The sequence below is a fragment of the Kwoniella newhampshirensis genome, chromosome 8 (genome assembly GCF_039105145.1).
Source record: "Kwoniella newhampshirensis strain CBS 13917 chromosome 8, whole genome shotgun sequence".
Taxonomy (NCBI): Eukaryota; Fungi; Basidiomycota; class Tremellomycetes; order Tremellales; family Cryptococcaceae; genus Kwoniella; species Kwoniella newhampshirensis.
In genome coordinates, this window is record NC_089962.1 from 153,492 (window position 1) to 180,512 (window position 27,021).

Below are 27,021 nucleotides of genomic sequence, written 5' to 3' on the forward strand. Positions count from 1 at the left end.
CAGGTTACCGCGAGTCACAGGTATACGAGAAAATCGACACAACGGTCATTAGAAAATATCGATTAGACTGGGAATTCAGGGGGGCACCCAAAATATTGTAGCCTTGCACCGGAACAACGGAGACTGCGGGAAAAGAGGTGACTAATAATAGTAGATCAATCCAAAACACAGGGTATACCAAGCTATATCTCTCACCTCCCTTTCATCCATACAGCCCATCGCCTCGGTACCTCTGCTTGATCGCTTTCTTCCTGCATCCATACATATACACGCCTGACCTGCATCTCAGAGGTCGTTGAGCGACAAAGCCTCGGTCGTTATCATAACCTCAAGTCACCGACGAGTCGGCTCATCATTGTGACTACAGGTCGTCAAACACAACGTCAATCATTGCAGTCAATCTCACGTTTGATTGAACGGTGGCCACATATACGTCCTCTGGTCGTCGGGGCAAGAGAGACTCGTGCTGTGGATTTCGCAGTCCCTGCTCAACAACATCTTTCTGGTCCCGTACGGAGGTTAGGCACGATTGTGCCCACAACAAGATAAGGTGATTCTCCTCCCTACGTGACCTTTTTCCATATAGAACGTGTGATGGCACCGACTTCTCCGATCCCCTCAACGCATTACGACCATCCAGTTCAAAAGCAAGATCGAGACCACAACCAAGATCTATCACCGCCCCTCTCCCCCCGGTCTTCAACAACTGCTTATTCACATCCCTCTTCACCTACTCATTCTCGACATCCTTCTCTCTCCTTGACGACAAAACTCCTCTCTTTCCCTACGAAACTGTTCGGTTCGCCCAATATGGATGATGCAGAGAAAGGCAACGCACCAGCATCCGCATCCGGATCCATCTCTGCTTCTTCGTCATATCCCGCTTCCCCGTCTATGATAGGAGCCGGAGGGAAGAACACCGGATCGTATTTCTCAGCGGGTGGAAGTAGCCATGGTCATGGACATGGTCATACCCCAGCAATACCACACCTGGGCTTGAGGAGAAGAAGATTACTGGCGCAGGCTATCATGTTCTTGGGTCTGTTGAGTTTGGGAGGCTGGGCCTTAGTGGGTGGTCAGGATATCAGTGAGGTATTCGACGGTTGGAGAGGTACAAGTATAGGTCAGTCGATTGTTTTATGACTTAGGCAAACATAGCTGATCAGATCTGGTTCTCGCCTTCAGAGTCCAGCTCGCATGAGTACTTCGACTTCCCGCCGCCCATACCCGGCATCACCCTTGGCATGAACGGAACATCACTAATCCCCACATCTCCACCTGTCCCACCTCCTGCCGCAGTCGCGCACAGCCCTCCGAAAGCTGCCGAATTAGCTCATATCCAACCTCAACCATGGGGTCACGCCCTTTCCTCCTCACGACTGCTGAATGGTCTCCGAGCCTGGCCCGCCAATCCTCCTTACGACGAAGAATCGCCTGCGCTGTCATTTCTCGGTCATTTCGCTGATAACATCTACAACATCGGTCCATTAACGTTACCCGAATATACAGACCAACTGAAAGAATTCGTACATGCGGGTTTTCCAAAGAAGGTGGCCGAAACTTTGATGAAGGGGTTAGAGAAGTATCTGGGTGATGACGATGCTGGCGCGAAGAAAGAAAAGTGGGATGCGAAGAAGACCGTCTGGCAGACGGACAGAAATACGAGACACCAGGATAGCGAGGATGTAAGCAGTTGGAAAGATGGGAAAGCGAGAGAGGAAGGTTGGAACTGGAATTTGATGACTGATGCGTGAGTGTTTGGGACGAAACGATCATATCTTGCATCGAGACTGATATCACGTATGTATTTTTCAGCAAAGCGGACAAATGGGCCAAGAAGCAGTTGGCGGGCAGCAAAATGTTGGACGTTTGGGAAGATCTTCCAAGCGGCATTTTGGTACGTGGACTTTCCCCACCTCCCCAACCCACTCTGTTTCCCCCCCTTGATCGAACAACCAAGATTATGACGACGACACGATCTGATGGCACGAATTGCCTGTAGCGCTCAGACACTCTCCGTTATCTCCTTCTGCTGCTCGAGGGTGGCATCTACACCGATACCGACACGACTCTGCTGAAACCTCCATCAAAGTGGGGACAAGGGGCTAGACTTTTCCGCAACGGGGCTGGATGGCTCACTGATGAGCAGAAACAGCGTTTGGATGATGGTGAGAACGCCGATTCTGTTCTAGGGAAACCGAGCGTGATCGTGGGTATCGAGGCGGATGTGGGTAGTAGAGAGGACTGGTTCGATTGGTGGCCCAGACCAGTGAGTCGGTCGTCGATTGAGTTTCCTTGCAATACGCTTATTTTCTATGCCTGTCCAGATGCAAATTGTTCAATGGACTATGTCTTCAGCTCCTTACCACCCGATCCCGCTGCAGGCATGCTTGCGTATACTGCATTCCACCGCCTCAGCCATCGATTGGGCTCATGAGAATAAACGGGTTGTAAATATCCTCAAAGACCAAGGGAGGTATGAGGATGCAAAGAAGTTGGCAGAAGTGGGAGTCTTGAACGAGCCAAAGAATGGCGGACCAGTGGGAGTCATGGCTTGGACCGGACCTGGTGTTTGGACGGATGCAGTGTTGGGGTAAGTACGCCTCTGATGCTAGTATGCCTCATCATTGTCGTGCTGATCGGAATGGCTTTGGGCCGGTAGTTATTTACGAGTCAAGTTCGGGTTACTGTGGACTGATCTGAGAGGGTTACAAGAACCGCTGAGAATAGGGGATGTCGTGGTGCTTCCTGGTAAGTGGCATTCATGTAACGCTACTAGTAGGTCTAGCTAAATGAATCCGCAAAGTGACCGGCTTTTCACCGGGGGTGGGTAACTTTGGCTCCCAGGGACCATGGCGTGAGTTTCTTGCCCATCTTCCCAACCATGGGACGTTCTCTTCCTGCTCTGATAATAGTGACTGATCAATTGTGCCCCGCAGACCGAGAAGCCATGGTGGAACACAAGTTTGCGGGGAGCTGGAAAAATGGTGGATAGAGGGGGTAATAGAGGTTCTGCACACAGTAAGCGGAATAACACGTTGTACAGTCACAATACACAAACATACATACATACATGCATATGCCGGAATGTCTTGCTTCGTCCGTCGAGTCGTGTCGAGTCGGCAGGAGAGTCGCACTGTCATGGCAGCGCATGAGGCTGGTGTGGTTCGGTGCGGTGGTGCCTGAATTTCTGAATTTCGGTTTATGACTGACTCGTTTAAGATGTCAAGTTGGAATGGTGGCTGCTGATATCCATCTCTTCTCACTCGACTAAATCTCATTCCTTCCCTTGACATATATCTAGAGGCGACATAGACAGCTCGACAGCTCGACCGCTCAATCCACCACGTACTGATCTCCCCTGCCTATCCCCGTCATCTCACAAGTAAAGATGGCCAGTACCGTCCTTCCCATTCCTGATGTGGGTCAACCGTCCGGAACCCATGCCCATTCAGACGAGAGGAAACCGAAATTGTATATCCTCGATTATGGCGCTGGTAACGTCAGAAGGTGAGTCGGAACCAGAACCAGAACCAGAACCAGAAACATAACCGGAATCAATAGCCTTGAAAGGTCAGGAGGCTGCGGGCGATGCGGAACTCGGAGCTGATATCATTCCATCTGACAGTCTGGCGAATTCCATCAAAAAGTTGGGGTTTGACTTTGAGTGGATAAAGGATGAAAGCGATTTTGATAAAGCAGAGGTAGGTGTCGGGTCCAGACGCAGGATGATGGCTCTGCTTGGAGTTTGATACTGATTCACCTTGGTGCTTCTTCTATCCTTCTCGCTACGTCAATCATCCTCCTCCCTCCTACCACTTCGCACTTTGCAATCACCTTGTGAATATCTGTAAATCTTCCTGAATCCATCGTCGATCTCAACCCACCTTCACCCTTCTCTCTAACCCGATGGCACCCGCAGAAACTCATCTTCCCAGGTGTGGGTGCCTTTGGCCAAGCGACCGAGTCGCTCCGCACATCCGGTCTCATCCACCCTCTCCTTCGCTACATCCACTCTGGCAAACCATACTTCGGCATCTGTATCGGTATGCAGGTCCTTTTCTCCTCCTCGGACGAGTCGCCCGGATCCGAGGGTCTCTCCGTCGTTCCATATCACATCAAGCCCTTCTCTACCAAGGACGATTACGAGGGTGGGAAGGGGAAGAAGAGCGTCCCTCATATGGGCTGGAATGGATCGTGGAGAGCTTGGAAGGTGCAAGGTGGAGAAGAGAAACTCATGTTGGACGAGGACTATTACTTTGTTCACACTTTTGCGGCACTTCTTCCCCAGACAGCTTCATCCCCATCCTCGAGCACGTCTACCTCGACCGCGCCCGCGCCGGAGACTATCGGTGATTGGGCATACACACTTTCGAGATATGGATCGGAAACTTTCGTCTCGTCAATCAAGAAAGACAACGTGTTCGCATGTCAGTTCCACCCAGAGAAATCCGGTCCAGCAGGATTGGATCTGCTTCGAAGATGGCTCGCGGCTCCCGTCGAATCACTTTCTGTGTCCCTCACCGTTGCCGCTCGAACATGGCAAGCTACGAACCCCACTTCCGTCTCGCGAGCCTCAGGAACAGGATTGACCAACCGTATCGTGGCATGCCTGGATGTTCGGTCGAACGATGCTGGTGATTTGGTCGTCACGAAAGGAGATCAATACGACGTTCGAGAAAAGGCTTCAGATGGTGCCGTTCGAAATCTCGGTAAACCAGTTGAACTGGCCAGGAAATACTACGTCAATGGGGCCGACGAGATCTGTTTTCTCAATATCACCTCGTTCAGATCTTCGGCCTTGCTCGACCAACCGATGTTGGATGTCGTTCGAGCCGCTGCCGAGACGGTGTTTGTCCCCCTGACCATCGGTGGCGGGATCAAAGATACCGTCGATCCCGACGGGACGTCTCGATCCGCTCTCCAGGTTGCTGGAGCGTACTTCCGTTCGGGAGCAGATAAAGTGTCCATTGGGAGCGAGGCTGTTTTGGCGGTGGAAGAACTCTTACAAAGAGAAAAAGATGGTGTGAAACCTGTTTTGACGGGTAAAACAGGTATCGAAACGATCTCAAAGGGATATGGAGCTCAAGCCGTCGTTGTTTCGATCGATCCTAAGCGAGTTTATGTCGACACCACGCACGAGGATTGGTTGGACTCATTCCCTAAGGCTCATCTACCTTGCCTGGTGATCGGATCAAAAGCTACGAGTCGGACCGCCCCTCAAGAGAAGGATAAAGCGTGGTGGTATCAATGTACGATATCGGGAGGAAGGGCAGTGCGAGATATCGATGTCGTCCAATTGGCGAAAGGAGTAGAAAGATTAGGAGCAGGTGAGATCTTGTTGAACTCTGTCGATAGAGATGGGTCAGGCTTGGGATTCGATCTCGACTTGATCAGCCTGGTCAAGAACGCGGTGGACATCCCAGTGGTCAGCAGTTCGGGTGCGGGGAGCGGACAGGATTTCGTAGAGGTTTTCAGGGAGACTGGGACAGAAGCAGCTTTGGCGGCCGGTATCTTCCACAGAGAACAAGTTGGCATTGATGAGGTCAAAGCGTGCTTGGAGAAAGAGGGGATGCCAGTGAGAAATTCAAAGCTGGAGACGGTCTAAGTTCCCACAATCATTATAGAACTATAGTATGCAGAATCCTAGCATGAGCGGAAAGACCAATCTGCACCATTTCCACAGCCTTGGCTACCGCTAACACGTATCGTTCATTGGGGCGATGCATTTTCATCCCTAGTACAAATTCTCTTCAGATAAGTTTTTCGGTGTAAAGTCCCTCTACCTCCGTTCTCCTACATGAGCCGTACCATTCTACGAAGTCATGTATGTAGCAGGGTCAACGGTCTCGGGCAAGGTGGGAATGGCAACAGTGAATCGCTCTTGGATCTTTTGCAAGACCTCAGAGTCAGCATCGCTGGACACGAAAGAGATGGCGAGACCCTTGGTACCGAATCGACCAGCACGACCGACTCGGTGGAGATAAGAATCGGCATCAGCGGGGGCGTCCTGGGTGCAACGTCAGCAACGAACTCCTCCGCAGAACAATCGGAGCACGAAACACTCACGTAGTTGATGACGACGTTGACTCGCTCAACATCAATACCTCGACCGAAAATGTCGGTAGCAACGAGAATTCGCTTCTCAAATGCCTTGAATTGTTGGAATCGAGAGATACTGCGAGGCCGCATTAGCGTCGCTTCATGTCTTCAGCGAGCGAAGAGGAAAGGACTCACCGCTCTGCCTGAGGAAGAGCTGAGTGGATACAGATAGAAGGGAAGTTACACTCTTGCAGCAAAGCGTCGAGTTGAGTGGCTCGAGCCACCGATTTGACGAAGATGCACACCTGGGTACGGTGTAAGCTTTGCGACACCTGGCTCAGACCCTTCAACTCACCTGATTGAACTCAAGGTTGTCCAGCAAGTCGTTGAGCTTCCTGTTCTTCTCCTTCTCCTCAAGTTTGAGGAAGTATTGTTGAAGACCGTGCAGAGTCAACTTTGTCTCGTCATCGACGTAGATCTCAAGAGGCTACAATCGTACGTTAGACCAATCACTGAAGCCCTGGATCAGTCACTCACGCTTTGCATGAATTTCTTGCAGGTGGTTCGGATGTCCTTCGAAAGGGTGGCGGAGAACATCATAACCTGCTTGTGGTGGGGGGTGGCTCGGAAAATCTCTTGAACGTCTCGTCGCATGTCTGTCATGGTATTTGTCATACCGGATGTTGTGTCAGGTCGACGAAGGCGAGCGATTTCCACAAGAAGCAAGTTGCAAGCGGGTATATACGAAGCGGTTGCAATTTTGATTGTCAAGTCGAGTAGCGGAGAACGAGATGTGACGAAAATGAAAAGGTTGGTTTCGCCATGAACGCAGAGTCCGAAAGTCGAGGAAGAGAAGGGAGATCAAACCACAGTAAGCATTTGTTCCTCACTAGACCTGTCGCGCAATCAGAATATCGGAAGCAGAGTATGCGAGAAAGTAGGGTGCCGAGTGTCATACGGAGGAGCAGTACGCCGGCCATCGTGTCGAGCCTCGCCTCATGAGGATCACAGGCGTCTTGAAGACAATAAGCGCCCGTTCTCCGCCTGACCAGTCCCATTCTACACCGTTCTTCACGTCGATTCTCCCACCTGCACCTCTGGAAAGATGTAGCGCGTCGAGCCCTCGATGATGACGCAGCCGTAATGCCCCATAATCGCAACGGCGAAAGATCAAAGATCGATAGTTTCTTCGTCGAAAAGAAAAGTAAAAGACAGAGGGGGTGTGAAAACTAACCAAGTTGTTCGAGCATCTTGTCACATTCGTCAAGAACGAAGTGCTTGACCTTGCTGGCGTTGAGCTTCTTGTCCCTGACGAGAGCCATTGTTCGACCCGGAGTACCGACAACGATATGAGGGCATTTCTCCTTGGAAGCAAGAATCTCCTGGTCGGCGGAGATGGGTGTACCACCGTAAAAGACACCGGTTCGGACGTTGGTCATGAACTTGGAGAAACGGGCAAACTCATTTCTAATCTGGTAGGCAAGCTCTCGGGTGTGACAAAGGATGACAATACCGACCTCGCCATCGACGGGCTCGCTGATAGTTGTGAACACGTTAGCATCTACTTGAACATTAAAGCACATGTAACCTCACATCTGTTGCAAACAGGCAAGGACGAATACTGCGGTCTTACCCATACCAGACTTGGCCTGACAAAGAACGTCGGTACCGAGGATAGCCTGGGGGATACACTCTTGTTGCACTGAATAGAGGAAAGCTACGGTTAATACTGTACTGTACGCGACAGATATGAACAACACACGTACCTTCGGAAGGGTGCTCAAAACCGAGGTCAGAGATAGCACGAAGCAATTCAGGCTTCAAAAGGAAGTCTCTACGTTTCACTCGTCAGCGGACGCACATACGGAAGGCATGACTCTGCAGTTGCGCGAAAGAGGACTCACCGGAAGCCAGTGGAGTGGATACCGACGTATGAACCCTTCTTGTCACCATCGGCCTTCTCACCGTTGGTAGCAGTGGTGGTGGCGGGGGCGAAGGTCTCCTCAGCGGCCTCGTCGTAGTCGACGAGCTCTTCTTCGTCAGGTCGGGACATTGTGATTATGCTTCCTTTGTTTGATGTACTATATCGGATGAAAAGGAGGAGAAGGCGGAGGAGGAGGAGGAGGAGGAGGAGGAGGAGGTGAGCAGGGGGTAGAATATAGAGGGGAGGAAAGAAGAGGAAGGAGGTGTGTAAGCCCGTTGTTGCGCGTTCATTTTTCGACGACTGCGGTGTCGCGGCGCGAATGTACCCACGTTGATTGAAGATGAAAGAGCGCGAGACGAGAACGAAACCTTGTCAGTTGGATGAGTAACGAAGGAGTAAGGATAGACAGCTGGAGATCATAGAAGCACAGAAAGAACACGGTCGATTGTGACAACGAGGCGAAGAGAGCGTCCTGCTTACGGCGTTACAGCACGGAGAATGATCAAAGTGGCAAAACACACTGACCTCTTGGGGGAGGACACATTGCATATTTCTGAAAATACTCAGAATGCCAATGAAAATCAGCTCGGAGATTTTCATTGACCAGCTTGTTGTTCTACCAGATTCGGGAATTTTGACCGCGTGTCAGAATTATGGGAGTTTTCCTATTATTGCGGTTTTCGGTGGTGAATGATGTGTGGTATGTGCGGGGTCACAAAGGCAATCTAATCATCTCGACACGTCTCTCTCCTTCTCAATACATTACAACACCCACCTGATTCCCCTGAAACAACGGATATACTCCCACTTGCCCACCACCACCACCACCACGGCTACGCCTTCGTCATCCATCATATCAAAGATCAACAGATAATATCAGACCGACGCGTGGTCACTTTAGGATTTTCAAACACACCCTCCCTATCACGGAAAGTAGCGGCGGTGAGAACAAGACAAGGAGGAAAAGGTCCGATTGGGAAGACAAAGACAAAGGCGGTGCCCCCTCCTTCTCTCTTCTCGCTTTCTTTTCGCCTCGCCCAGAAGCTCCGCCAGCTCTCACATTCCCTCCTGAATCAACCTTGACGTATCTCCGCGGGCATTCACCCTCCGTTCAATCATTCGCTGCAGATCACCTGTCTCTCAGTTTCTTAGGGCGACCTGAATTAGAAATCGAAGAAGGTTGTTGCCGTGAGTGGAAACTATCTTGTCCCATATGATCTGTTCCCAATCTAATCAGATGATCGTGACTTATACCCAGCAGATACAGACTAGTGATCCGACTTGCCTTCAACCGGTTCGAGGCGTGACTCAGTTTCTTGTCGCGCAAGGCCCCTGCTCACTTGGATTTTCTCTTCGCGTGAGTGAGTGTGATTCATGGTCGGCGCCTTGACGATATGGACTGATTGGGTGCATTCTCGCCTGTCCTCTCACTCAACTGCCATCACTGCCGCATATTTACGACTCGCGACCTTTTTGCTTTTATTCTCTTCTACTCAACCGCCAATTGCTCCAACGCTATGCTCCCCACAACGATTCTCAACCTCTCCAGGCTCTGTCGTCGTCTGCAGACCTCTATGTCGTTCAATCTTTGAGCTGGGTAAGATTTCGTCGCGAAAGTCAACTCAAATGTCCTTCCACTGACCTATTGCAGTCGCTACGTTACGTATCAGCTCCCGGCAGCGAAACATTCTCACAACGCTATCGTCCGCGAAGCTCTTCCCTTCCTCGGTCCTTCTAGCCAACCTACGACACCCCTCCCGGCCACCATGAATTTCCTCGCCCAGAATGAGCAGCAACAGTTCATGCAGGGCATGGACCTGTCGACGGCCTCCTCTATAACCGGCTCTTCAGATGGTCAAGGTGATCCCGGCCCGTCCTCATTGGCTCAGCAGCAGCAGCAGCAGCAGGAAAACCAAAATCAGGGATTCCGACCTCAGTATCAGCAACCTTCTGGGGTCACACCTCAGCAGATGGCAATGCTCCAACAATTCTCGCAGGCTGCACAGGCTCAGGGAGGGCAAGGTCGACAACTGACCCCGCAGCAAATGGCGATGGCGATGGCGAGCATGCAGGCTCAAGCTTCGGCGCAAGGTGGAAATGTGAACCCTCAAGCCTTGATGGCAGCTATGAGAATTGGTCAGCAGCAGGGATTGCAAGGGCTGCAGGGACAACCTCAGCAGCAGCAGCAAGGTCAGCAGCAACAACGGCCTCCGGTAGCTCCTGGTACTCCAATGAATCCTGGGCAAATGAATCAATTTCAAGGCACAAATCAACAACAGCAACATCCCAATCCTGCTCAAGTGGCATTCCAACAACAGCGGATACAACAGCTCATGCAACAGCAAGGGCTGCAAGCTCGTTCCAACTCTGGATCGCCAATGCGACCTCCTCAACAGCAATTGCAACAGCAGCACGGTTCGATGGCGCCGCCCCCTGTTCCTAGTGGTGGTCAGCAGCATCCTCAAGCTGGGAATTTCGCGCCAATTCAGACACCGGGACAGAATCCATCTGGAGCTGGATTTGTGCCCCAACAGATACAGCTGAATCCCGCACAGCAACAATTGTTTATGAGCCAACGCAATACCCTTTTCCAAAACCCACAATTTCTCGCGTTGCCTCCTCAACAGCAGCAGCAGTATTTGGCAAATCAGCAACATAGCTTCCTGCGGATGATAGCGGCGCAGTCTGCCCAACAACAACAACAACAGCAGCAGCAGGATCAGGAGCAAACACCGTCTGCTTCTCAACAACCGCCCACGCCTGGCAGACCGGGATCCTCACAAGGAGTTGGAGGACAGACGGCGCCAAGCCCTAACATCCCCCGGCAATCCACACCTTCGCAAGTCGGTACCCCTCAATCGATGAGCGTGCACACGCCTCAACATCCACTCTCGAGTCTCCCTCAACACATGGCTCCAGCTCGACCTGCGTCAGCCGCATCGCAAAGAGCGCCATCGCCACAGCAAGGCGGACAGGGTATGTCAGGCTCACCTGTGGCCATGCAGTTAACGGGCACTCCGCCCCACACCGGTCCCGGCATGTATGGTCAAAATCCGCCACTGAATGGTAATGCTCCCTCTCCAACTCTCTCGGTTCATTCACATCACAGCCATCATCAAACCACTCCTCAGCCTCAGCCAATACAACAGACTCCGAGCACTGCCTCTCCCATGCTTGGTCGAGCTCCGACACCGAGTCAGGCGCATTCAGGAAGTCTCCAAAATGGTCAGCCGATGCAAGCAGTTGGTCTCAACGGCCAGCAAATTGCGATGTTCCAGCAACAGCAGCAGCACCAGATGCACCAACAGCAGATGCAGCACCAGCAACAGCAACAGCAACAACACCAGCAACAACACCAGCAACAGCAGACACAGTATCCTTCGCAGACTCTGCAGACACTCGACCAATCGCAACAAAGTCTTCCGCAATTGTCACAACCTCCATCTCAGATGTTTCAAACGGGTCAAGTTGATGCTTCAGCCCAAGCCACGTCGCAGTCTGGTCCATCAGCCCAAGCTCTCGTCCCCGGTATGCAGACCTATACCCCACAACAACAGCAACAGATGGCTGCTGGGATGAGTTTCATCAGCCAAGCCGCGCAAGCTCATCAACCTGCTCAGGCTGGTGCTACTAACATTCGACCTGGCATGATTCCTCGTCCTCCCAACCCTATCCAAATGCCAAACATCAACACCTCGGACTTTCCTTTTGATCCCAGACTGCTTCCTCACGTTCAGCATTCGAACGATCCGCGATGGCGACAGACAATGCAAGCGCAGAATCCCCAATTCATGGCTGCAGTCCAGCATGCAGCGTCCATTTTGCCTGCTACGAAACCGGAGGTCATTCACCGGATGAATCTCGTCCTACAGCATACGGCAAAGATACAGGCGGCAGGAGCCATACGACCCCCGGTACCTCCTGAATCAGGCGGACATGTGAGCCCTCAGGTCCTCCAGCAGCATCTGTCTAACACAGGTGGGCCCGGGTTCTCGCCCACCGCTCAACAGGGTCAGCAATCGCAGCATATGAATCCGCAGCATCAGCAACGTATGTGGGCAGCCCAACAGGCTCAAGCTCAAGCCCAGGCGCAAGGTCAAGCTCGAGGATCTCCGATATCAGCATCGACTTCAAGCCCAGCGATTCGGCCGCCTCCTCCCCATCTTCCCCCGGCGTCCAATATGCCTGGATCTCCCTCATCCCAGCCGCAGAACGTGCCACTCGCTCGGCGATCTTCTGTATCGGGTAAAGACAAGTCTGGAAGGGACAAAACGCCAGCTCAGGCGTCCATGCCCCCACCAAACTTCATTCCAAGTCATGGTCCCCCTCCATCACGACCTCCACCTCACCTTGCCCCGAATCATATTCCCGCTCCACCACTTGCTAGCACGCCGCATATGCCACCGCCGCATGGTCTACCCGTAAAAGAATGGGAGTCTGTGCTCCGACTGGACTTGCCAATTACCAAAATTGCGCCATTACCGATCAACGATATCGATGAGTTCAATGACCCTACTTTCAATGGCCAGCTTCCTGCGATGACCGAGACCGAGAAGCAGCAGGTCAAGAGTTGGCTGGAGAAGGATGTCTCATACGTGGAATTCGAAAAGCAGCAAACTCAGAAGAATATCGAAAAGATGAAGAAATGGGCAAGAGAAAATGACAAGGGTACGCCTTGGTGGATGTTGAGAAAGGGTGAACCTGGCATGATGCCTCCTCAACGATTGCGGATCTTGTGGCCCGCCGACAAAGACCGAATGAGGGCGCAAAGAACGCACAAAGGGAGGAAGCAGGTCAAGTTGTAAGTTCGCAGTCGTCAATTGCTTTGAGACGGTAGAGGACTGACGCGATAGCTTGGGTCAAAACTAGCTCGCAAGCCGATCTCAAATCGATGGCCGACGTGGAGGATCACCTAGTCCCTGTGAGGCTCGAACTGGAGCATGATCACCACAAGATCAAGGATACGTTCATGTGGAACTGTTCAGGTAATTTGCAAACGGGGTGTTTCTACTTTGGCTTCAGACGTGCTTACGGAGTCTGTCAGACACCGTCGTGACTCCCGAATTGTTCGCTCAAACACTTTGTGACGATTTCGGTGTTCCTCACGTCCACTTCGCACCGAAGATCGTAGCTGCCATCAACGAGCGAGTTCGAGAATACCAAGATCAGGTCCTACCGATGGTAGGTCAACGGGCTCCCGAAGATACATGCGGAAAACTCGATCCAGACGGCGATGCTCAGACAATGGCCCTGATTGAGGTATTCCGACGTGTTCGGGAAGGCAGCGGAGTCGAAGAGGAGATCAAGACAGACCCTGGAGATCAGTTGGACGACAATGTGAAGATCGTCACCTTTGAGGTTGATTGTCTGAAGGAAGAGGACAGGGACTCCGGGGTAGTGCAAGTCGAGAAAGCGATGACGGTGGAAGAGGCGACTGCCATGCTGCCTTCTTCCGACGCGTTGGAAGAATTGAGAATCTTGATCAAGGTGAGTGGAGTTTTCGGAACGCATGAGATGGGGGAGTCTGATGCTGCCAACAGGTGGACATCATTATTGGCACCCAAAATCTCACGGATAGCTTTGAATGGGATCTCAACTCGGCTGTCACCCCTGAGGAATTTGCTGCGTCGTATATAACGGAGTTGGGACTAAGCTTGGAGTTTGCGTAAGTCTTTCACACTATCCACAAAGTCGGTTGACAGGGGCGCTGATCAGTCTTTCACCATGCAGCACCGCTCTTGCGCACGACATCCACGAGCAGATTCTCGTTCACAAACGATCACTCTTCCTTGTTGGTCACACCTTTGGCTCCGGTCTCATCCTCGACGACGAAGTGCGCAGTGCTTTCCTGCCACCGGTGACGAATACGCTTCGTAGAGAAGATATTGCGATGGCATCTTTCACTCCCATCTTCAACGAGTTGCGTGACGATCAACTCGCTTTGCTCGAGGCGCAACGAGAGAAGGAGGCGAAGCGGAAGAAGCGAGGTGGCAGACCTAGACGAGGAGTCGTTCTACCGGAACGAGAGCCTCTCAAAACGCAGCGCACGTTGCTCAACAACCATGGAGCGAACGGTCTCCCGGCTTTCACTGCTATCGCAGAGAGTGCTCTGCCACCAAAGGACGCATTGCCGGTCAGCAGGAGGAGAGGAGCGGCTATTGCTGCCGAAGCGAACATCAATCTCCTTGCCCAAGATTTACCCCTTCAGGCACCGCCTTCTCCCGCTTATGTCAACATCTCGGCGAAGGGGAAGAGGATCGGCCGACCGCCAAAGCATCTCAGCAGGGCTAGTCCCGCGTCCTTCAGAGAGAATTCATTGGTCAACGGCGATCATCATGCCAGTCACAACGGACCCTTACTGCATTCGCTTCCGCCTGCGTTCAAGAGATCATTAAGAGAAGATTCAACCGATGACATTTCGATGGGTCACGCGAACGGAGCGCTAGCTAGTCCTGCGCCGTCAGCCTCGAGAAAGAGAGGTGTTCACAGTCGAATTCCTGATTCGCCTACCGAGGACACGCTCGCGTCGCTTTCGTCAAAGAAACAGCAGATGAAAGTGGAGACGGACACAAGCGCGAACGTTCCTCCATCTTTGGGCGCTGGTGCCGGAACGAAGCGAAAGAGTTCGGCAGAAGCTGAAGGTCAGGAAAGACCTGTGAAGAATATCAAGGAGCAACATCCATCCTCGCAACGACTGCGTCTGCACTTTGGTACCGAGAAATCCACCTCCAGATCGAGAAGTTCAACGTCGAGGTCAGCTTCCCCTGTCAAGCCTATCACAGCGGTGGAGGGGAAAAGCAAGAACAGTCAAGGTTCAAACAGTGGAAGCGGATCAGCTTCCGATTCCGGTTCTGGATCCGGTACAGACGATGACTCGGATTCGACTTTTGCCAGTTCTTCGAGGGGTCGAGGGACTAGGGGAAGGACCGACGGGAGAAGGAAGGAAGGCAGTGGTGGAGCAAGATTACAAACTCCTGCAAGGAGCTCGGTCGCTCCTCCAGGATTGGGATTGGGTAAATCACCCGGTGGAGTTGGTGTTTCGCCAAGTTCAGGTGGAGGCAGGAAAATCGAGGTGAGTTTTACTGCCCTTCTAACATATGTGATACCAGTATTGACCGGCGACCCTTATTGTGTGTAGCTGCCGCCATGGGTATCGAACGCGCTAGCTACGATGAGAGCGAAATACCCTCGAGACTTGATCTCAGTGGTGCAAAAACCCAGACCGGCAGATCAACCTGATGCAACTGTCGAATGGAGAGCTAAATGTTTGGATTGGTGAGTAATGTTGCCACTCAGAGTTCAAAGATTGACTGATGGATCGCTCTGCTGCATTTCAGTCCTGGACGGATCTACTCTTTGGGACCTGGTGAGACGCTCAACAATTTCGAGGTTCATCTGAAGAACAGAGGTCATATAGCCAATAGATTGACGAGGGAGGGTAAGACGTCGTAAAGATGAAGTAGTAGATTGAGGAGATGTCGTAACGGAAAAAAGAACAAGTATACCTTGCATGCTATCATCCACCGATCGGGTTCAGTGTGAACGAGTTAGATTGACGTCAAAAGGGGAAGATAGAAAGCAGATATGATGTGAGTATGGGGATTTAATTATATATCATGGCAGATGTATAATGTCGAACTTTCTTTTCATGCATGATGGACAAGACACCTACAGCACATTTGGATGTTGGACTGTTCGTGGTGTGGAAGTATTTTGGTACGAGGGGCAATGAGCCGAAGGGGAGGAAGCCTGATCCGGTGTTTGCCTCAAGCGATATGGTATGAGCCCGTCGCCGAGAGTACCATACTCGTACTCGTGAAGGAAGTGATGCAGAGCGAACCCTAATGCATAATGATGATCACACGCAATGATCTCCTCCGCTTGCATATTGCTTCTCCAACGGATGAAACCCTGGTCGATCGAACGGATCCTCATCATGTCGCCGAAGCTTCTCGCCCTCCCGGTCTCAATTCACCGGAAAGGTCCATCTCGTCATCCTCATATTCTTTGTCTTCTTCTTCGTCTGCATTCTCCTTGTCGTCCGAGCGTTGATCGGTCTTTAGCTCTTCTTCTCTTGGTCGATAAGGATCTCCAGGTTTTGTTTTTGTGGCGACCCAGAATGCGGCCTGTAGAATCGCAAGTCATCACCGCTTATCAGTACAAAGTCCGGCTGTTCGACCACAATTCATTATGTTTGAGAGAGAGGTGATTGATGATATGATACTCGTCCAGATTTCACTCACATTATACTCATGCTTCAACATCCCATCCGGTATTCCCGTATATGTCGTCCTGATCATCTTCTCCTCTGAAATCACGAATCCGACCCTCCTCGCCAACTCTTTCACCTCGTCCAAACTCAGTTCTATACTACCTTCTCCCGTCGCCGAAGTCGTGGGTGAGTTCTCATAATGCCACAGCAATGGACCCAGATTGATCCATACGCCGTCATCTTCCAGAATCGTGTGTATGATCCGGAGATAGTTGAGGACATTTCGGGCCTAAGTCAGAGTGTACAGCGACTCGCGTAAGTCGCATTGCACATCGACTGAGAATCATAAGACAGAGCCGCACTCACACAGTCCAGGAAGAAACAGGTGACGACAGCCCCATATCTCCCTTTTTGGTTCACTTTGCCTTCTTCCATATCTTCCGCTTCTTCAGAATGTATGGGCAGGTCCCAGCTCTGCGGACCGTATATCTCCTCGAAATCCCCAGCTACCAGCGAGAAATTTCCTCCTTTTCCTTGGCCCAGCACGTCAGAAGGACAGACGTCGGGTATTTGCACCCGTAATAGGAGATTGTGCATCGTTGAGAGGTGGTTGGAGAAGGAATGGAGATAAGGATATATAGAGTGAGAGTTGCGGTGAATCGTGCTACAATCCAGACAGAGTAAGCAGCGAACTCAAAGAGATTGGACGTTAAGCGTGATCGTTTGCTCACTGATTTAAGACCCAGTCGGAGGCTATGAGCATGTAGGAGCTGAATTCATTTCCTTGGGAAGCGAAGCCTGTAAAATGCGTTGTGTCAATATGAAGGCTTACCCTACTGCGTGTAAAGACGTTTCTGTGTCTATCCAGCTGTGAAGAGTAAACCTCTCACCTCTTGCAGCGATTTCCATCGCTAATCTTCCAAGCCCACACCCTGGCACCAAAACCCTCACTTGACTTCTATCTCTCACTCTTCTCCCATGAATTTCCTTCCTGTCCCCTTCTCCAAGTACCTCCGAGACGCTCTCGTCCTCTTCTTGCTCCTCGCTCCGGGGAAGGTACCTCTCCAATGCCTCCAGACAAGGATCATAACAAGCTTCTCTTTCCCTTCGACCCTGAACTGCCCAATCACGAACGAAACTGCGTAGTATCGAGCGGATTTTGTCCTGTGCCAGATCGGATTCCGCCTGAGCTTGAGATCGTTTGTGACCAGAACCTACGGCTGGTGATCGTGGCCTTGAATGTACGTGTGTATGTGGTTGAGATGATGAGTGGGAATGAGAGGTAGGACTAGGGAGGACCCCTTGTGGATGATCATGAGAATGTTGATCAAGAGGATCGTATTCCAGCATGTCAGCGAAGACAGGTTGAGATATCAGCTCGTCAATGAATTCGGAGTTGCTGCGACAGACAAGAGACTCGGTCAGTGTTTTATTTCTCTACCCGTCAATTCTCTAGCCATCTCTGACAACGTGGAAGAGTGTTCCTCGGACATACCGCCTGATACCCTCGTCTACAGCGTCGAGCTTCTCTCGATACCCTATCAGGTTGAACATCTCTTTCGACTCTTTCGGCAGAGACAGGAACGCCATACGTCTGGCATGGTTGGCGGATAGCTATGTGCAGCTCCCAAAGGTCAGTCTCTTGTCGCGCGAGGTCTTGAGGTGGAGAGGCCGCTCACATGATATCGCATATACCCATCAAATGCCCGAAGGACGGATCGCCAATGATCTTGTTCTTCCATGGCCGAGCTCATGATTACGGGTGTAGGTCGAGGACGAGCCTTCTCAGACGAGAGTCAAGTAGGGGCCTGATGCCAGTGCACCCTGTGTACTTTGAGCGCTGGTAGGAGACCTTGCCAGCACGCTGGTCTCTGAAGGAGAGATGAGACACGATGCTATGGAAATGGCCTCGCAACTAGAACTCAACTGGTCGATAGGGAGACGTTGTGAACGAGATCCTGTATCTGTGGGGCACCTCAACGATAGACCATCACCGTACAACCAGAGTCATTTGCGGTCAACGTTCAAAGTCCGAGAGTGGCGCTCGCGTGCGTGACAGGATGCTGTTGACTGTCTCGCGTCGTCGTCGAAGAGCAATGATTCGTTTGTTGTTGCTGCTTTCACCCCTTCCGTCGTACGTCAGTGCGAGACAATCAACAGACACCATCCACACATCATGACCTCATATCAGCCCGTCCTACAGACATCGGCATCTTCCCCAATCCCTCAGTTCGCCGAAATCCCAGCACCGTTGATACCTTTACTGACATTCCTCTCCTCGGTCTGGCTCACCTGTCAAAACCTCTTCCATCACATACCAGGATCACCGATCTTGGTGCGTTACATCCGATCAAGCTACCAAAATGATCCCTGGAGAAGTGCGCTCGAAGTCTTGCTTGTCGCTTTTGCCCTCAGGACAATCCTGATGGGCAGGACGAGAGGTGAGGGTGAAGGGAAGAATTTCGTCAAGTTGACAGAAAAGGTAAGTCACCGTCGCGAGCATAGGTATCTTGGATGTCAAGGCTGATCGATCAAAATCGAACACGTAGGAAATCGATGAACTTGTCGACGACTTCACTCCCCAACCTCTGGTCGACGCCCCATCTCCTGCGGATACGTTCACCTTACAGACTGTGCCTGTCATCTATGGTCAAAACGGCACGAAAGTCAAGACTTCTCCCAACGGCAAGCCTGTATGTTCACATTTGTGCTCATCTTGAGAGCTATGAGTAAACCTGACTCACTCCATGTCTCGCAGCTCATGAACATGGCTATTCCAAACTGGTCCGGCTTCGTCGAAAGCGACAGAATGAAGGAGGTTGCGATTAACACACTGAGGCAATACGGCGTTGGCACATGTGGTCCTTCAGGTTTTTACGGCACAATTGGTGAGTAGCTGATACAGGAGCATTTGTGATTCTCGGTCTCGTTGACCGTCAATATATCCGTTTAGACGTCCATACAAAGTTGGAAGAGGACCTCGCCAACTTCCTCAACACGGAAGCTGCGATCATTTACGCTCAAACCTTCGCTCTCGTCTCGTCCTGTATTCCTGCTTTTGCCAAACGAGGTGACATCATCGTTGCGGATCGAGGTGTCAACTTCGCTATTCATAAAGGTCTTCAAATCAGTCGAAGTCAGATCAAATGGTATGCTCATGGCGATATGAAGGATCTCGAGAGGGTCTTGCAGAATGTTGAGAGAGACAGGAAGAGGAAGGGGGGAAAGTTGACGAAGAAGTTCATCGTGGCTGAAGGTATCTTCGAGAACGACGGCATGATGTTGGATTTACCCAAAGTGGTGAGTCCCAATGCTGGATACTCTGATGACGGTGAACGCTGAATCGGGCCTGATAGCTCGAGCTCAAAAAGAAGTACAAGTACCGTTTGATTCTCGATGAGTGCATGTCTTTCGGAATGATCGGGCAGCACGGACGAGGTCTCTCAGAGTATTACGGTGTTCCCGTGAGTTTCGTCGTTTGCTTTTGAGTACAGACATGCAGCTGACAGACGATCAGGCTTCCGAGGTCGATATTCTTCTAGGGTCCATGGCCACTGGGCTGGCTACTGGAGGTGGTTTCTGTGCCGGATCCAAAGTCGTCTGCTCGCATCAAGTGAGATCGCTCGTGCTTCACTTACCGAGTGTGGATGGATGAGCTGATCATGGACTATAGCGTATCAATTCATCGGCTTCCGTCTTCTCCGCGTCCCTTCCGGCTATGCTTGCTACGACAGCTTCTGCGGCCATTGACGCCCTCATACATCAACCCAGTCTGATGTCCTCCCTTCAAGCAAACATCCACGTCTTCCGCCAACAATTGTCAAAGCTGGAGCCGGTCTACACGCAGACTCCGCCAACTTCATCTGATGGTACGGTCCCTGCTGCATCTGCGTTGATGCCGCCACCGCCGATTCAGAACAAGGATGCGATCATCTCCATTCCCTCTCACCCGACATCGGGTCTCATCCATATATTCCTCCTTGACCCTCCCCCCACTCTCGAAGAGGAAGAGAGATTGCTGCAGGACGTGGTCGACGAGGCGATGAACACCTCGAGCATTCTTATTACCCGTGCAAGGCGACTGCGGGGTCAGGAGATCTTTGAGCCAGAGCCAAGTCTCAAAATCTGCATTTCTGGTGCCTTTACCAAGAAGGAGGTTGAGAAGGCTGGTCAAGGATTACGACATGCCTTGATCAAAGTCTGTGGAAGTGAGTTCAATTTTCGTCTGTGGCATGAAATAAAGCTGACACAGTCATTCGTACGCAGAGAGACGATGAAGTTAGGACGTCATATCTTGGAGCGCGGGGTATGACAGGATGACACAGTGGATATGGTATGATACATCCTTTATAATGCACTTGAAACAACAGTACGACAATGGTAGAAGCGATGGGCAATACCGTCTCCGCTTCTGATCAAGGCCATGCTTGGGACTCTGTCCCAGTCGACGGTTCTTGACGACGACCAAAGACCATACTTTTGCTACTTGCGCCCCTCTCTCATTTTGAAATGACCATAATAGAAAAGCTCCTTTCATAATTTTGGGTGTCGAGGAGAATCGTCCAGGAAAGGATCAGTGAGGCATCAACTTATTGCCTGCCGAGCACTCATCGAGACGAAGACCAATGCTTTCCTTTGGTCGGACCTTGTCTCACGGACTCAAAAGGACAAATTTACCACTGTGGGGAACATTCCGCCCATTATGGACGGATTGTGCCATTTGATGCGAAACAGCGAACTCACCCTGCGTGAATATGGACTACAAGGAGCGGCAACCGCGATGGAACGTGTCGTCGTCTCCTGACTGGGGTCACCAGTCTGAATCGTGATTGTTTGAAAGCGGAAGAAAGGGGACAGATCACGGGATATAGCGGGTCGATAGTGACCAGGTCTCTCGGTCCGGACACACGGAATAAACTTCAAAATGCTGCTGCATTTGGGACTCTGGCTGCACTCTCACTCAAGCGAGAACACGGCTTTGAGGTATATCCATCGGATGCCACTTGAGTAAGATACTTGGCGGCAAGTCCGTCTGCAGTCGGCAAGGAGAAGCATGGCGTCCACTTCAGGGTGGAATGCGTGAGCGTCTTGTAGAAACGTATGTGATTGGTATACGAAAGCTGCATACAATCGTCCCACTCCTGCTCGAGGGTAAGAAAAAGAGGCATTCTGCTTGCACCGAGTCTTTGCGACCTGAGAGGGCTCTGCGAGACCCCGTCGAATGTGCGGTCGAGACGTACCGGTCGATGCAGTACATGGTATATACTGCAGCTACAGCATATATTCACGCCTAGTTCAAGCTTGTGCCCTCTGCCTTACGGAACGAATGACATCCTGGACAGCAAGACTCGTGTCATCAAGTCACCGCCTTGTTCTGGAACATATCTCCGATACCATCCTCATCTTCACCATTCTTCTATCGCAACCATCTTCTCCTGGTCCACGACAGACGTCTGCGAAGAGCGACCAGCTTGACATCCCTCTACACGCTGCTCTGGTAAGGTATGTACATGACATGTCAAGAGGAGAACGATGCATGACTGGTGTGCCCTTTGTATACCAACAAGCGTGGAAACATTGTGGAGTGCCACTCCCCATACCGCCACCTTCCCGTCCGCGGAGGTTTCATTTGACATTCGGCCGGGTGAATGGTTTTCTGACGGTCCGAGCGCCGAGCCCGACATCTGTACGACTACTTTGCTCGGCATGGAATGGAATGGAATGGGGGTGACGTCACCGATGGCATGAGATGATACAGTACGAGTAGTATCGACTCGGAATTTGAGAGGTTGAGTCATACAGAGAAGACAGACGCATGGACATGCGAGAGTCATGCATACCAAGGATCTCGGTGCACGGGGGGAAGGGTCGTTGTTGGCTTGGACGTGTCTGTCCACAGGTAGTTTGACAGAATAATGAGAAATGAGTGTTTCTGTGCGCGCCCTATCCCTTGCGGCCCCCCTGTCTCCGCGCAGACCTATCCGAAGTTGTCCTGGCATTTCGTGGGGTGATTTGATAATCAACTCGGTCATGACCGAAAGCAGGTTTGCCCAGCCACAGCAAGGGGGAAATAACAAGGCCGCAGGTATGTATCCCAGTCGAAAATAAGCGAACGACGGGGGTGGATAGGGGGATAAAGCACAAGGGACACGCTGTTCATATCGTAACCCCTGAACGACGAATCAGATTCATCCCAAGTGTTTGGCTTGTGGTAGGGTGGATCGTGGTTAGTGGTAGTAACAAATCCCGAAAGCCTCTCTCTGTACTTTCTGGTCATGGAGTGATGCATCTCCCAAGCTTGCAACTACCCTTTTGCTCGTCAAATACATCAGCTTGCTGTCCACACCGTCGCAGCACCCATACCACGCAGACAAAGACGGACGATACTCTCGTTGTCAGCTGAACAGGCATCCCAAATCCGGGAAGAAGCAACAAGCCAAGAAAAGGAGGGAAGACCCAGTGATAATATTACCGGCGGACCGCCCATCGGCCACCTGTGTCATCTCGCGTTCCTTTCTTTTCTTTTACCCCACCTTTGCCCATCTCATCGCATCTTCCACTTCTATCTCTGTTCATCAATCAATCTCAACCTCCTCTCTTCTTGTCATCCGATTTCACCGCTGTATCATAGCCAACAACACATCGTCAGCAACGATCATCAAGGAAGACTATCGTCGAGAAACCAAACAGGCGATTCAATAGAGTCGCCGGACGCCATCATCACTCCCGCGCTTACAAACGGTCGTCATCTACCCGTCTTCATCCCCAAGCTGTGTATGGACCACAATCTCCCCCCCCCCCCAACAATATTCCCGCTACATACAATAGTTCGACAGACAGATGAGCGTATAGAACTTCCTTCAGCTTCATCATCATCGATATCGCTGTACTAGTAGTCATCTCCGACAGCATACAGGCTCACACCCAACCTTACCACTCCACCTACGTCTCCCTTGCGTCATCAAATTTACCCAACATGCTTTCATCGAGTCCCGCCGTCCCCCTATCCTCTATCGACTTCTCGGATAGCGGTCGTAGACGTCTATCACTCGTCACCGCTCACGGCCAAGAGATCTTCACGGCACATGATGGTCTCCCGTCTCCCGAACATCTCACTCCCATCACGGGCACACCCATGAGCGGTAATACTCCCATGGGGAGCGAAGCCGGTAGTGCTCCCATCAGTCGAAGAGCGAGCGAAATGATGTTGAACGATGATCCACAACCTGCTGGCGAACATCCAGCGGGATATCATCGTGCACACGGAGCTGACTTGACAAAAGTGCCCAGTAGAGGTGGATTTTGGCATGATCCTGAAACTGTGAGTAGTAGATTCTTCCACCCTTTCCCTCTTGGCTTTTTCCATGCCGAGCTTGCTCTGTGTGTAGTGTCAGGTCGATCTTGATTCGCTGTCTACCACGTTTGCGACGTGGCGAAGATTGAATATGTCTGGCCTGGGATTGGTTACTCATTTCTTGCGAGACATCGGGTTCTCGGTATAGTTTTTTTGTAAGAACGAGATAAAACCACAAAGCTTCAGATATGGTGCTTTGTTCCTGTGATCTCTCGACTATCCCCGGACGTTCTCAAAGCAAAGCCATCATGTTCTCTCACCTCTTCTGTTTGGTTCTCATTATTCTTGTTCTCTTGGCTCTTGGCATGGGCCGATCTGTCTCGCCTCCTTTCATTTCGGTTTCCAAACTCCCCAACACTTTTCTTATCGGGCGTGTCCATCATATTCTGCTTGATATTCGCATATCGAAAAGTCTATGGTGTCTATCGCTACTCCTGCTACTCCTTCCTGCTGTCATCATCGTCGTCTCTCCCCCTCACCATGGCAGTGGAAATCACCGCGTGTCCACCCACCCCTAAATCTGTGAGACGTGCCAATCTTGGCAACTTTCTTTCGTGGAATGGGCGCAAGAATAAACGTTCACATCAAATGGATATCCTCCATTGGGATACTCCACCAGTACCGCCTCTTCCACTTGTGCGCCTGATGTCTCTACGGGTCCTGAATCCATGATGTCTGCAAACTTTGTGCTGATCACATTCTTATGCAGGCCGGCATCTCTAAGGATCCCAGTCGAGCTGTCTCACCCGCTGGGCAGCTCGCATTCGATCCTGAACAGTTCTACGCTGCACATCACAACGCACAAAACCGCCCTCCTATACCTTCCAACCTGTCTTTCACTACTGCTACCCCTCCTGTCCACGCCCCAGCGTCTCCGGCGCCTTCTCTACCTGCTGCCGAACAGATCAGCAACTCGGCGACTGAGAGACGACCCCAGACATCTCAAACAGCACCATCCAGTCCTCATGCTTCACCTACAGCTACAAGACACCCTAAACATCACGTTGGACCACTGCATGATCTCCGCCGATTCCTCAATCATCACATCGGCCACAATGATCACAAACCCAAACACGCCGAGCCTGGCTCAGTCGCCGCGCACGCCCTGCATCAACACATGAACGAGACCCCTGGTCCTTCAGTACCTGGATCGCCCACTGCTGGCGTAGCCACACCTGCTATGCAGCGACGAGGGAGCGGATTTAATGGTCTCGCAGCGCCCGCTGGCAATGGCGCGACCACTGGTCACGCCACACCCGCTACCTCTCGTCCCGCTGATCACCATCCTGGCGGTCATAAGGACCACGGTGCTCACACAACTCATCTCATGGGCTTCATGCGACACCATCACCGAGATAACGAAGGCGAAAAGTCGCACTCCAGTTTGGCAAGCTTTTTTGGTCACCACAAGGACGACAAACAGAACAAAAAACCGAAGAGAGAAGGCAAGACCCCCACGGAGTCAGTCGCATCAAGTGCCGCTCCTAGCCGAACGAACACTCTGCACATGAGCGAGATCGACCATCAACCCGCGCCTCCGCCACTCTCACAACCCCCTTCGGTTGGTGGCTCTCCATCCATCACTCCCGCCGGTACACCAGGTATCGCAACACCGAAGAACGCAAACGAGTATCCTGGTGTCCCGCATCCCGTTGTCGCCCTTACTCACCCTTCACTGCACGAAGCCACACATGCTCACCTGTCAAAGAAGTACGGAAAATGGGGCAAGGTCTTGGGGTCCGGGGCTGGTGGTACAGTCAGGTTGATCAAAGCGAGTTCGAAGACTGGTGGTTCTACCTATGCGGTGAAAGAATTCAGACCTCGAAGACAAGGCGAATCGGAGAAAGAGTATCAAAGAAAAGTGACGGCCGAGTTCTGTGTCGGTGTCACTCTGAGGCATATCAACGTTATCGAGACGGTTGATATCGTCAACGATCATGGACATTTCTACGAAGTAAGTGTGTACAAGGCAGCGCATAGGTCTGTGCTGAGCTCTCTTTAGATCATGGAGTATGCTCCTTATGATCTCTTCTCAGTCGTCATGTCTGGTAAAATGGCTCGGCCAGAGATTTACTGTGTGTTCCGCCAAATCGTCGATGGTGTCAACTATCTTCACTCGATGGGTTTAGCGCATCGAGATTTGAAGCTGGACAACTGCGTCATGACTTCCGACAACATCGTCAAGCTCATTGATTTCGGTACCGCTACTGTGTTTCACTATCCTGGCAAACATCAGATTCCGGCTTCGGGCGTTGTTGGTTCCGATCCGTACCTCGCTCCAGAAGTGCTCAGCAAGGAGTCATATGACCCTCGTCTTACCGACGTTTGGTCCGTTGCAATCATCTTCATGTGTATGATTCTCCGGCGATTCCCCTGGAAGATCCCCGACTACAAAACGGATATGAGCTACAGATTGTATGTCAACACTCATCCTGAGCTCTGCACAAGGCCCCCAGTCCCTACACCGGCACCGTCCATCGCGAATGGTCACGAAGGTGTTACAAACAGGACAGGTGGTCCTCATGCCTTGCTGGCGGATGGATCAAGCTCTCTGCCCTTCCGGTCGACTTCAGCAACGTCTAATGCAAGCACGGCAGTCGACGCCAGGGTCAGCCCTGAATCCTCGCAACAAGTCGTTCGGGAGGGTTCGAGGACCAGCTCATCATCGGGCGAGACCAACACCCAGTCGCTGGCTCACCTTCACATCCGACCGGAGAACGGCGAAGAGCACAAGGATCTTAGTGACAAGCACTTCCCCCGTCGAAGCGACTCTGTCGTCAGCGTTCCCGCTTCCCGATACGCCACTCCGGGATTGACCGGTGCTCCGCCTAAGCGACAGGGCACGCTGCCGATGCCGATGATACCCTCAGATACGCCCCGGTTGAATGTCCCAGATGAGCACAGGGGCCGAAACAGGGCTGTTTCCAGTCCTACGTCTCAACCGTCAACCCCGGCTACGGAACATCGACAGATGAACTTCCCACCTCCTGCGAACGCTTCCGCTAGGGCTGAAGCTCAAGCACGAAGAGAGCGTGCCGCGTCGATCTCTTCGACTCGTACCTTCCAGACGGGCGGTGCTGAATCTATCTTCCGACTCTTACCTCGAGAGTCTCGATCGGCAATCATGCGGATGTTGGCGGTCGAGCCGTCCATCCGATGTACACTTTCTGATCTCTTGATGGGACGAGGCAAAGACGACATGATGTGCTCTTGTGGATCACCCGAATGTAGTGGATCGGTCTTCGCTCCTCCAAAGGAGATCACGGGATTGAGCGGCGACGAGGAGGACGATGGAGACGAATGGGTCAAGGCGATCGAATGTTGTAGCCACCATCCCGGACGACCATCGAATCACAGTCATATCAAGGTAATCCCCGAGGAGAAACCGAAGAAGAAGCTGTTCCATTAGGTAGATCACTGCAGGGTAAGACGTGTGATATGTGGTTTCCGTTGCCGTTGTTGAAAATGTCCTAGCTCTACGTTGGGTCG

The 27,021-nt window shown here is 51.7% G+C and overlaps 8 protein-coding genes across 8 annotated transcripts; 6 read left to right on the forward strand and 2 right to left on the reverse strand.

Moving 5' to 3' along the window:
* Positions 1-594: 594 nt before the first annotated feature.
* On the forward strand, positions 595-2,995 carry IAR55_004275 (uncharacterized protein; the record flags this gene model as incomplete). Its single annotated transcript, XM_066947374.1, has 8 exons — positions 595-1,123; positions 1,186-1,750; positions 1,816-1,897; positions 2,003-2,269; positions 2,328-2,593; positions 2,663-2,751; positions 2,807-2,857; positions 2,940-2,995. 8 exons carry the CDS (start codon positions 595-597, stop codon positions 2,993-2,995), a joined length of 1,905 nt encoding a protein of 634 aa, XP_066801788.1.
* A 396-nt stretch (positions 2,996-3,391) lies between these two features.
* Positions 3,392-5,608, forward strand: IAR55_004276 (imidazoleglycerol phosphate synthase, cyclase subunit; the record flags this gene model as incomplete). Its single annotated transcript, XM_066947375.1, has 3 exons — positions 3,392-3,510; positions 3,629-3,704; positions 3,923-5,608. 3 exons carry the CDS (start codon positions 3,392-3,394, stop codon positions 5,606-5,608), a joined length of 1,881 nt encoding a protein of 626 aa, XP_066801789.1.
* A 207-nt stretch (positions 5,609-5,815) lies between these two features.
* Positions 5,816-8,095, reverse strand: IAR55_004277 (ATP-dependent RNA helicase SUB2; the record flags this gene model as incomplete). Its single annotated transcript, XM_066947376.1, has 9 exons — positions 5,816-6,010; positions 6,070-6,178; positions 6,238-6,347; positions 6,398-6,529; positions 6,580-6,698; positions 7,277-7,578; positions 7,636-7,744; positions 7,809-7,876; positions 7,947-8,095. 9 exons carry the CDS (start codon positions 8,093-8,095, stop codon positions 5,816-5,818), a joined length of 1,293 nt encoding a protein of 430 aa, XP_066801790.1.
* Positions 8,096-9,732: 1,637 nt separating this feature from the next.
* Positions 9,733-15,418, forward strand: IAR55_004278 (uncharacterized protein; the record flags this gene model as incomplete). The annotated part of the gene is made up of 7 exons (XM_066947377.1): positions 9,733-12,767; positions 12,836-12,951; positions 13,011-13,453; positions 13,507-13,631; positions 13,697-15,038; positions 15,105-15,241; positions 15,304-15,418. 7 exons carry the CDS (start codon positions 9,733-9,735, stop codon positions 15,416-15,418), a joined length of 5,313 nt encoding a protein of 1,770 aa, XP_066801791.1.
* A 482-nt stretch (positions 15,419-15,900) lies between these two features.
* IAR55_004279 (uncharacterized protein) lies at positions 15,901-17,932 on the reverse strand (the record flags this gene model as incomplete). Its single annotated transcript, XM_066947378.1, has 7 exons — positions 15,901-16,092; positions 16,210-16,467; positions 16,545-16,842; positions 16,910-16,976; positions 17,069-17,577; positions 17,674-17,792; positions 17,858-17,932. 7 exons carry the CDS (start codon positions 17,930-17,932, stop codon positions 15,901-15,903), a joined length of 1,518 nt encoding a protein of 505 aa, XP_066801792.1.
* A 422-nt stretch (positions 17,933-18,354) lies between these two features.
* IAR55_004280 (uncharacterized protein) lies at positions 18,355-20,490 on the forward strand (the record flags this gene model as incomplete). The annotated part of the gene is made up of 7 exons (XM_066947379.1): positions 18,355-18,660; positions 18,728-18,871; positions 18,937-19,066; positions 19,132-19,478; positions 19,535-19,642; positions 19,696-19,791; positions 19,852-20,490. 7 exons carry the CDS (start codon positions 18,355-18,357, stop codon positions 20,488-20,490), a joined length of 1,770 nt encoding a protein of 589 aa, XP_066801793.1.
* A 2,664-nt stretch (positions 20,491-23,154) lies between these two features.
* On the forward strand, positions 23,155-23,680 carry IAR55_004281 (uncharacterized protein; the record flags this gene model as incomplete). Its single annotated transcript, XM_066947380.1, has 2 exons — positions 23,155-23,499; positions 23,567-23,680. 2 exons carry the CDS (start codon positions 23,155-23,157, stop codon positions 23,678-23,680), a joined length of 459 nt encoding a protein of 152 aa, XP_066801794.1.
* A 332-nt stretch (positions 23,681-24,012) lies between these two features.
* IAR55_004282 (uncharacterized protein) lies at positions 24,013-26,941 on the forward strand (the record flags this gene model as incomplete). Its single annotated transcript, XM_066947381.1, has 3 exons — positions 24,013-24,168; positions 24,242-25,486; positions 25,535-26,941. 3 exons carry the CDS (start codon positions 24,013-24,015, stop codon positions 26,939-26,941), a joined length of 2,808 nt encoding a protein of 935 aa, XP_066801795.1.
* Between the last annotated feature and the right edge of the window lie 80 nt (positions 26,942-27,021).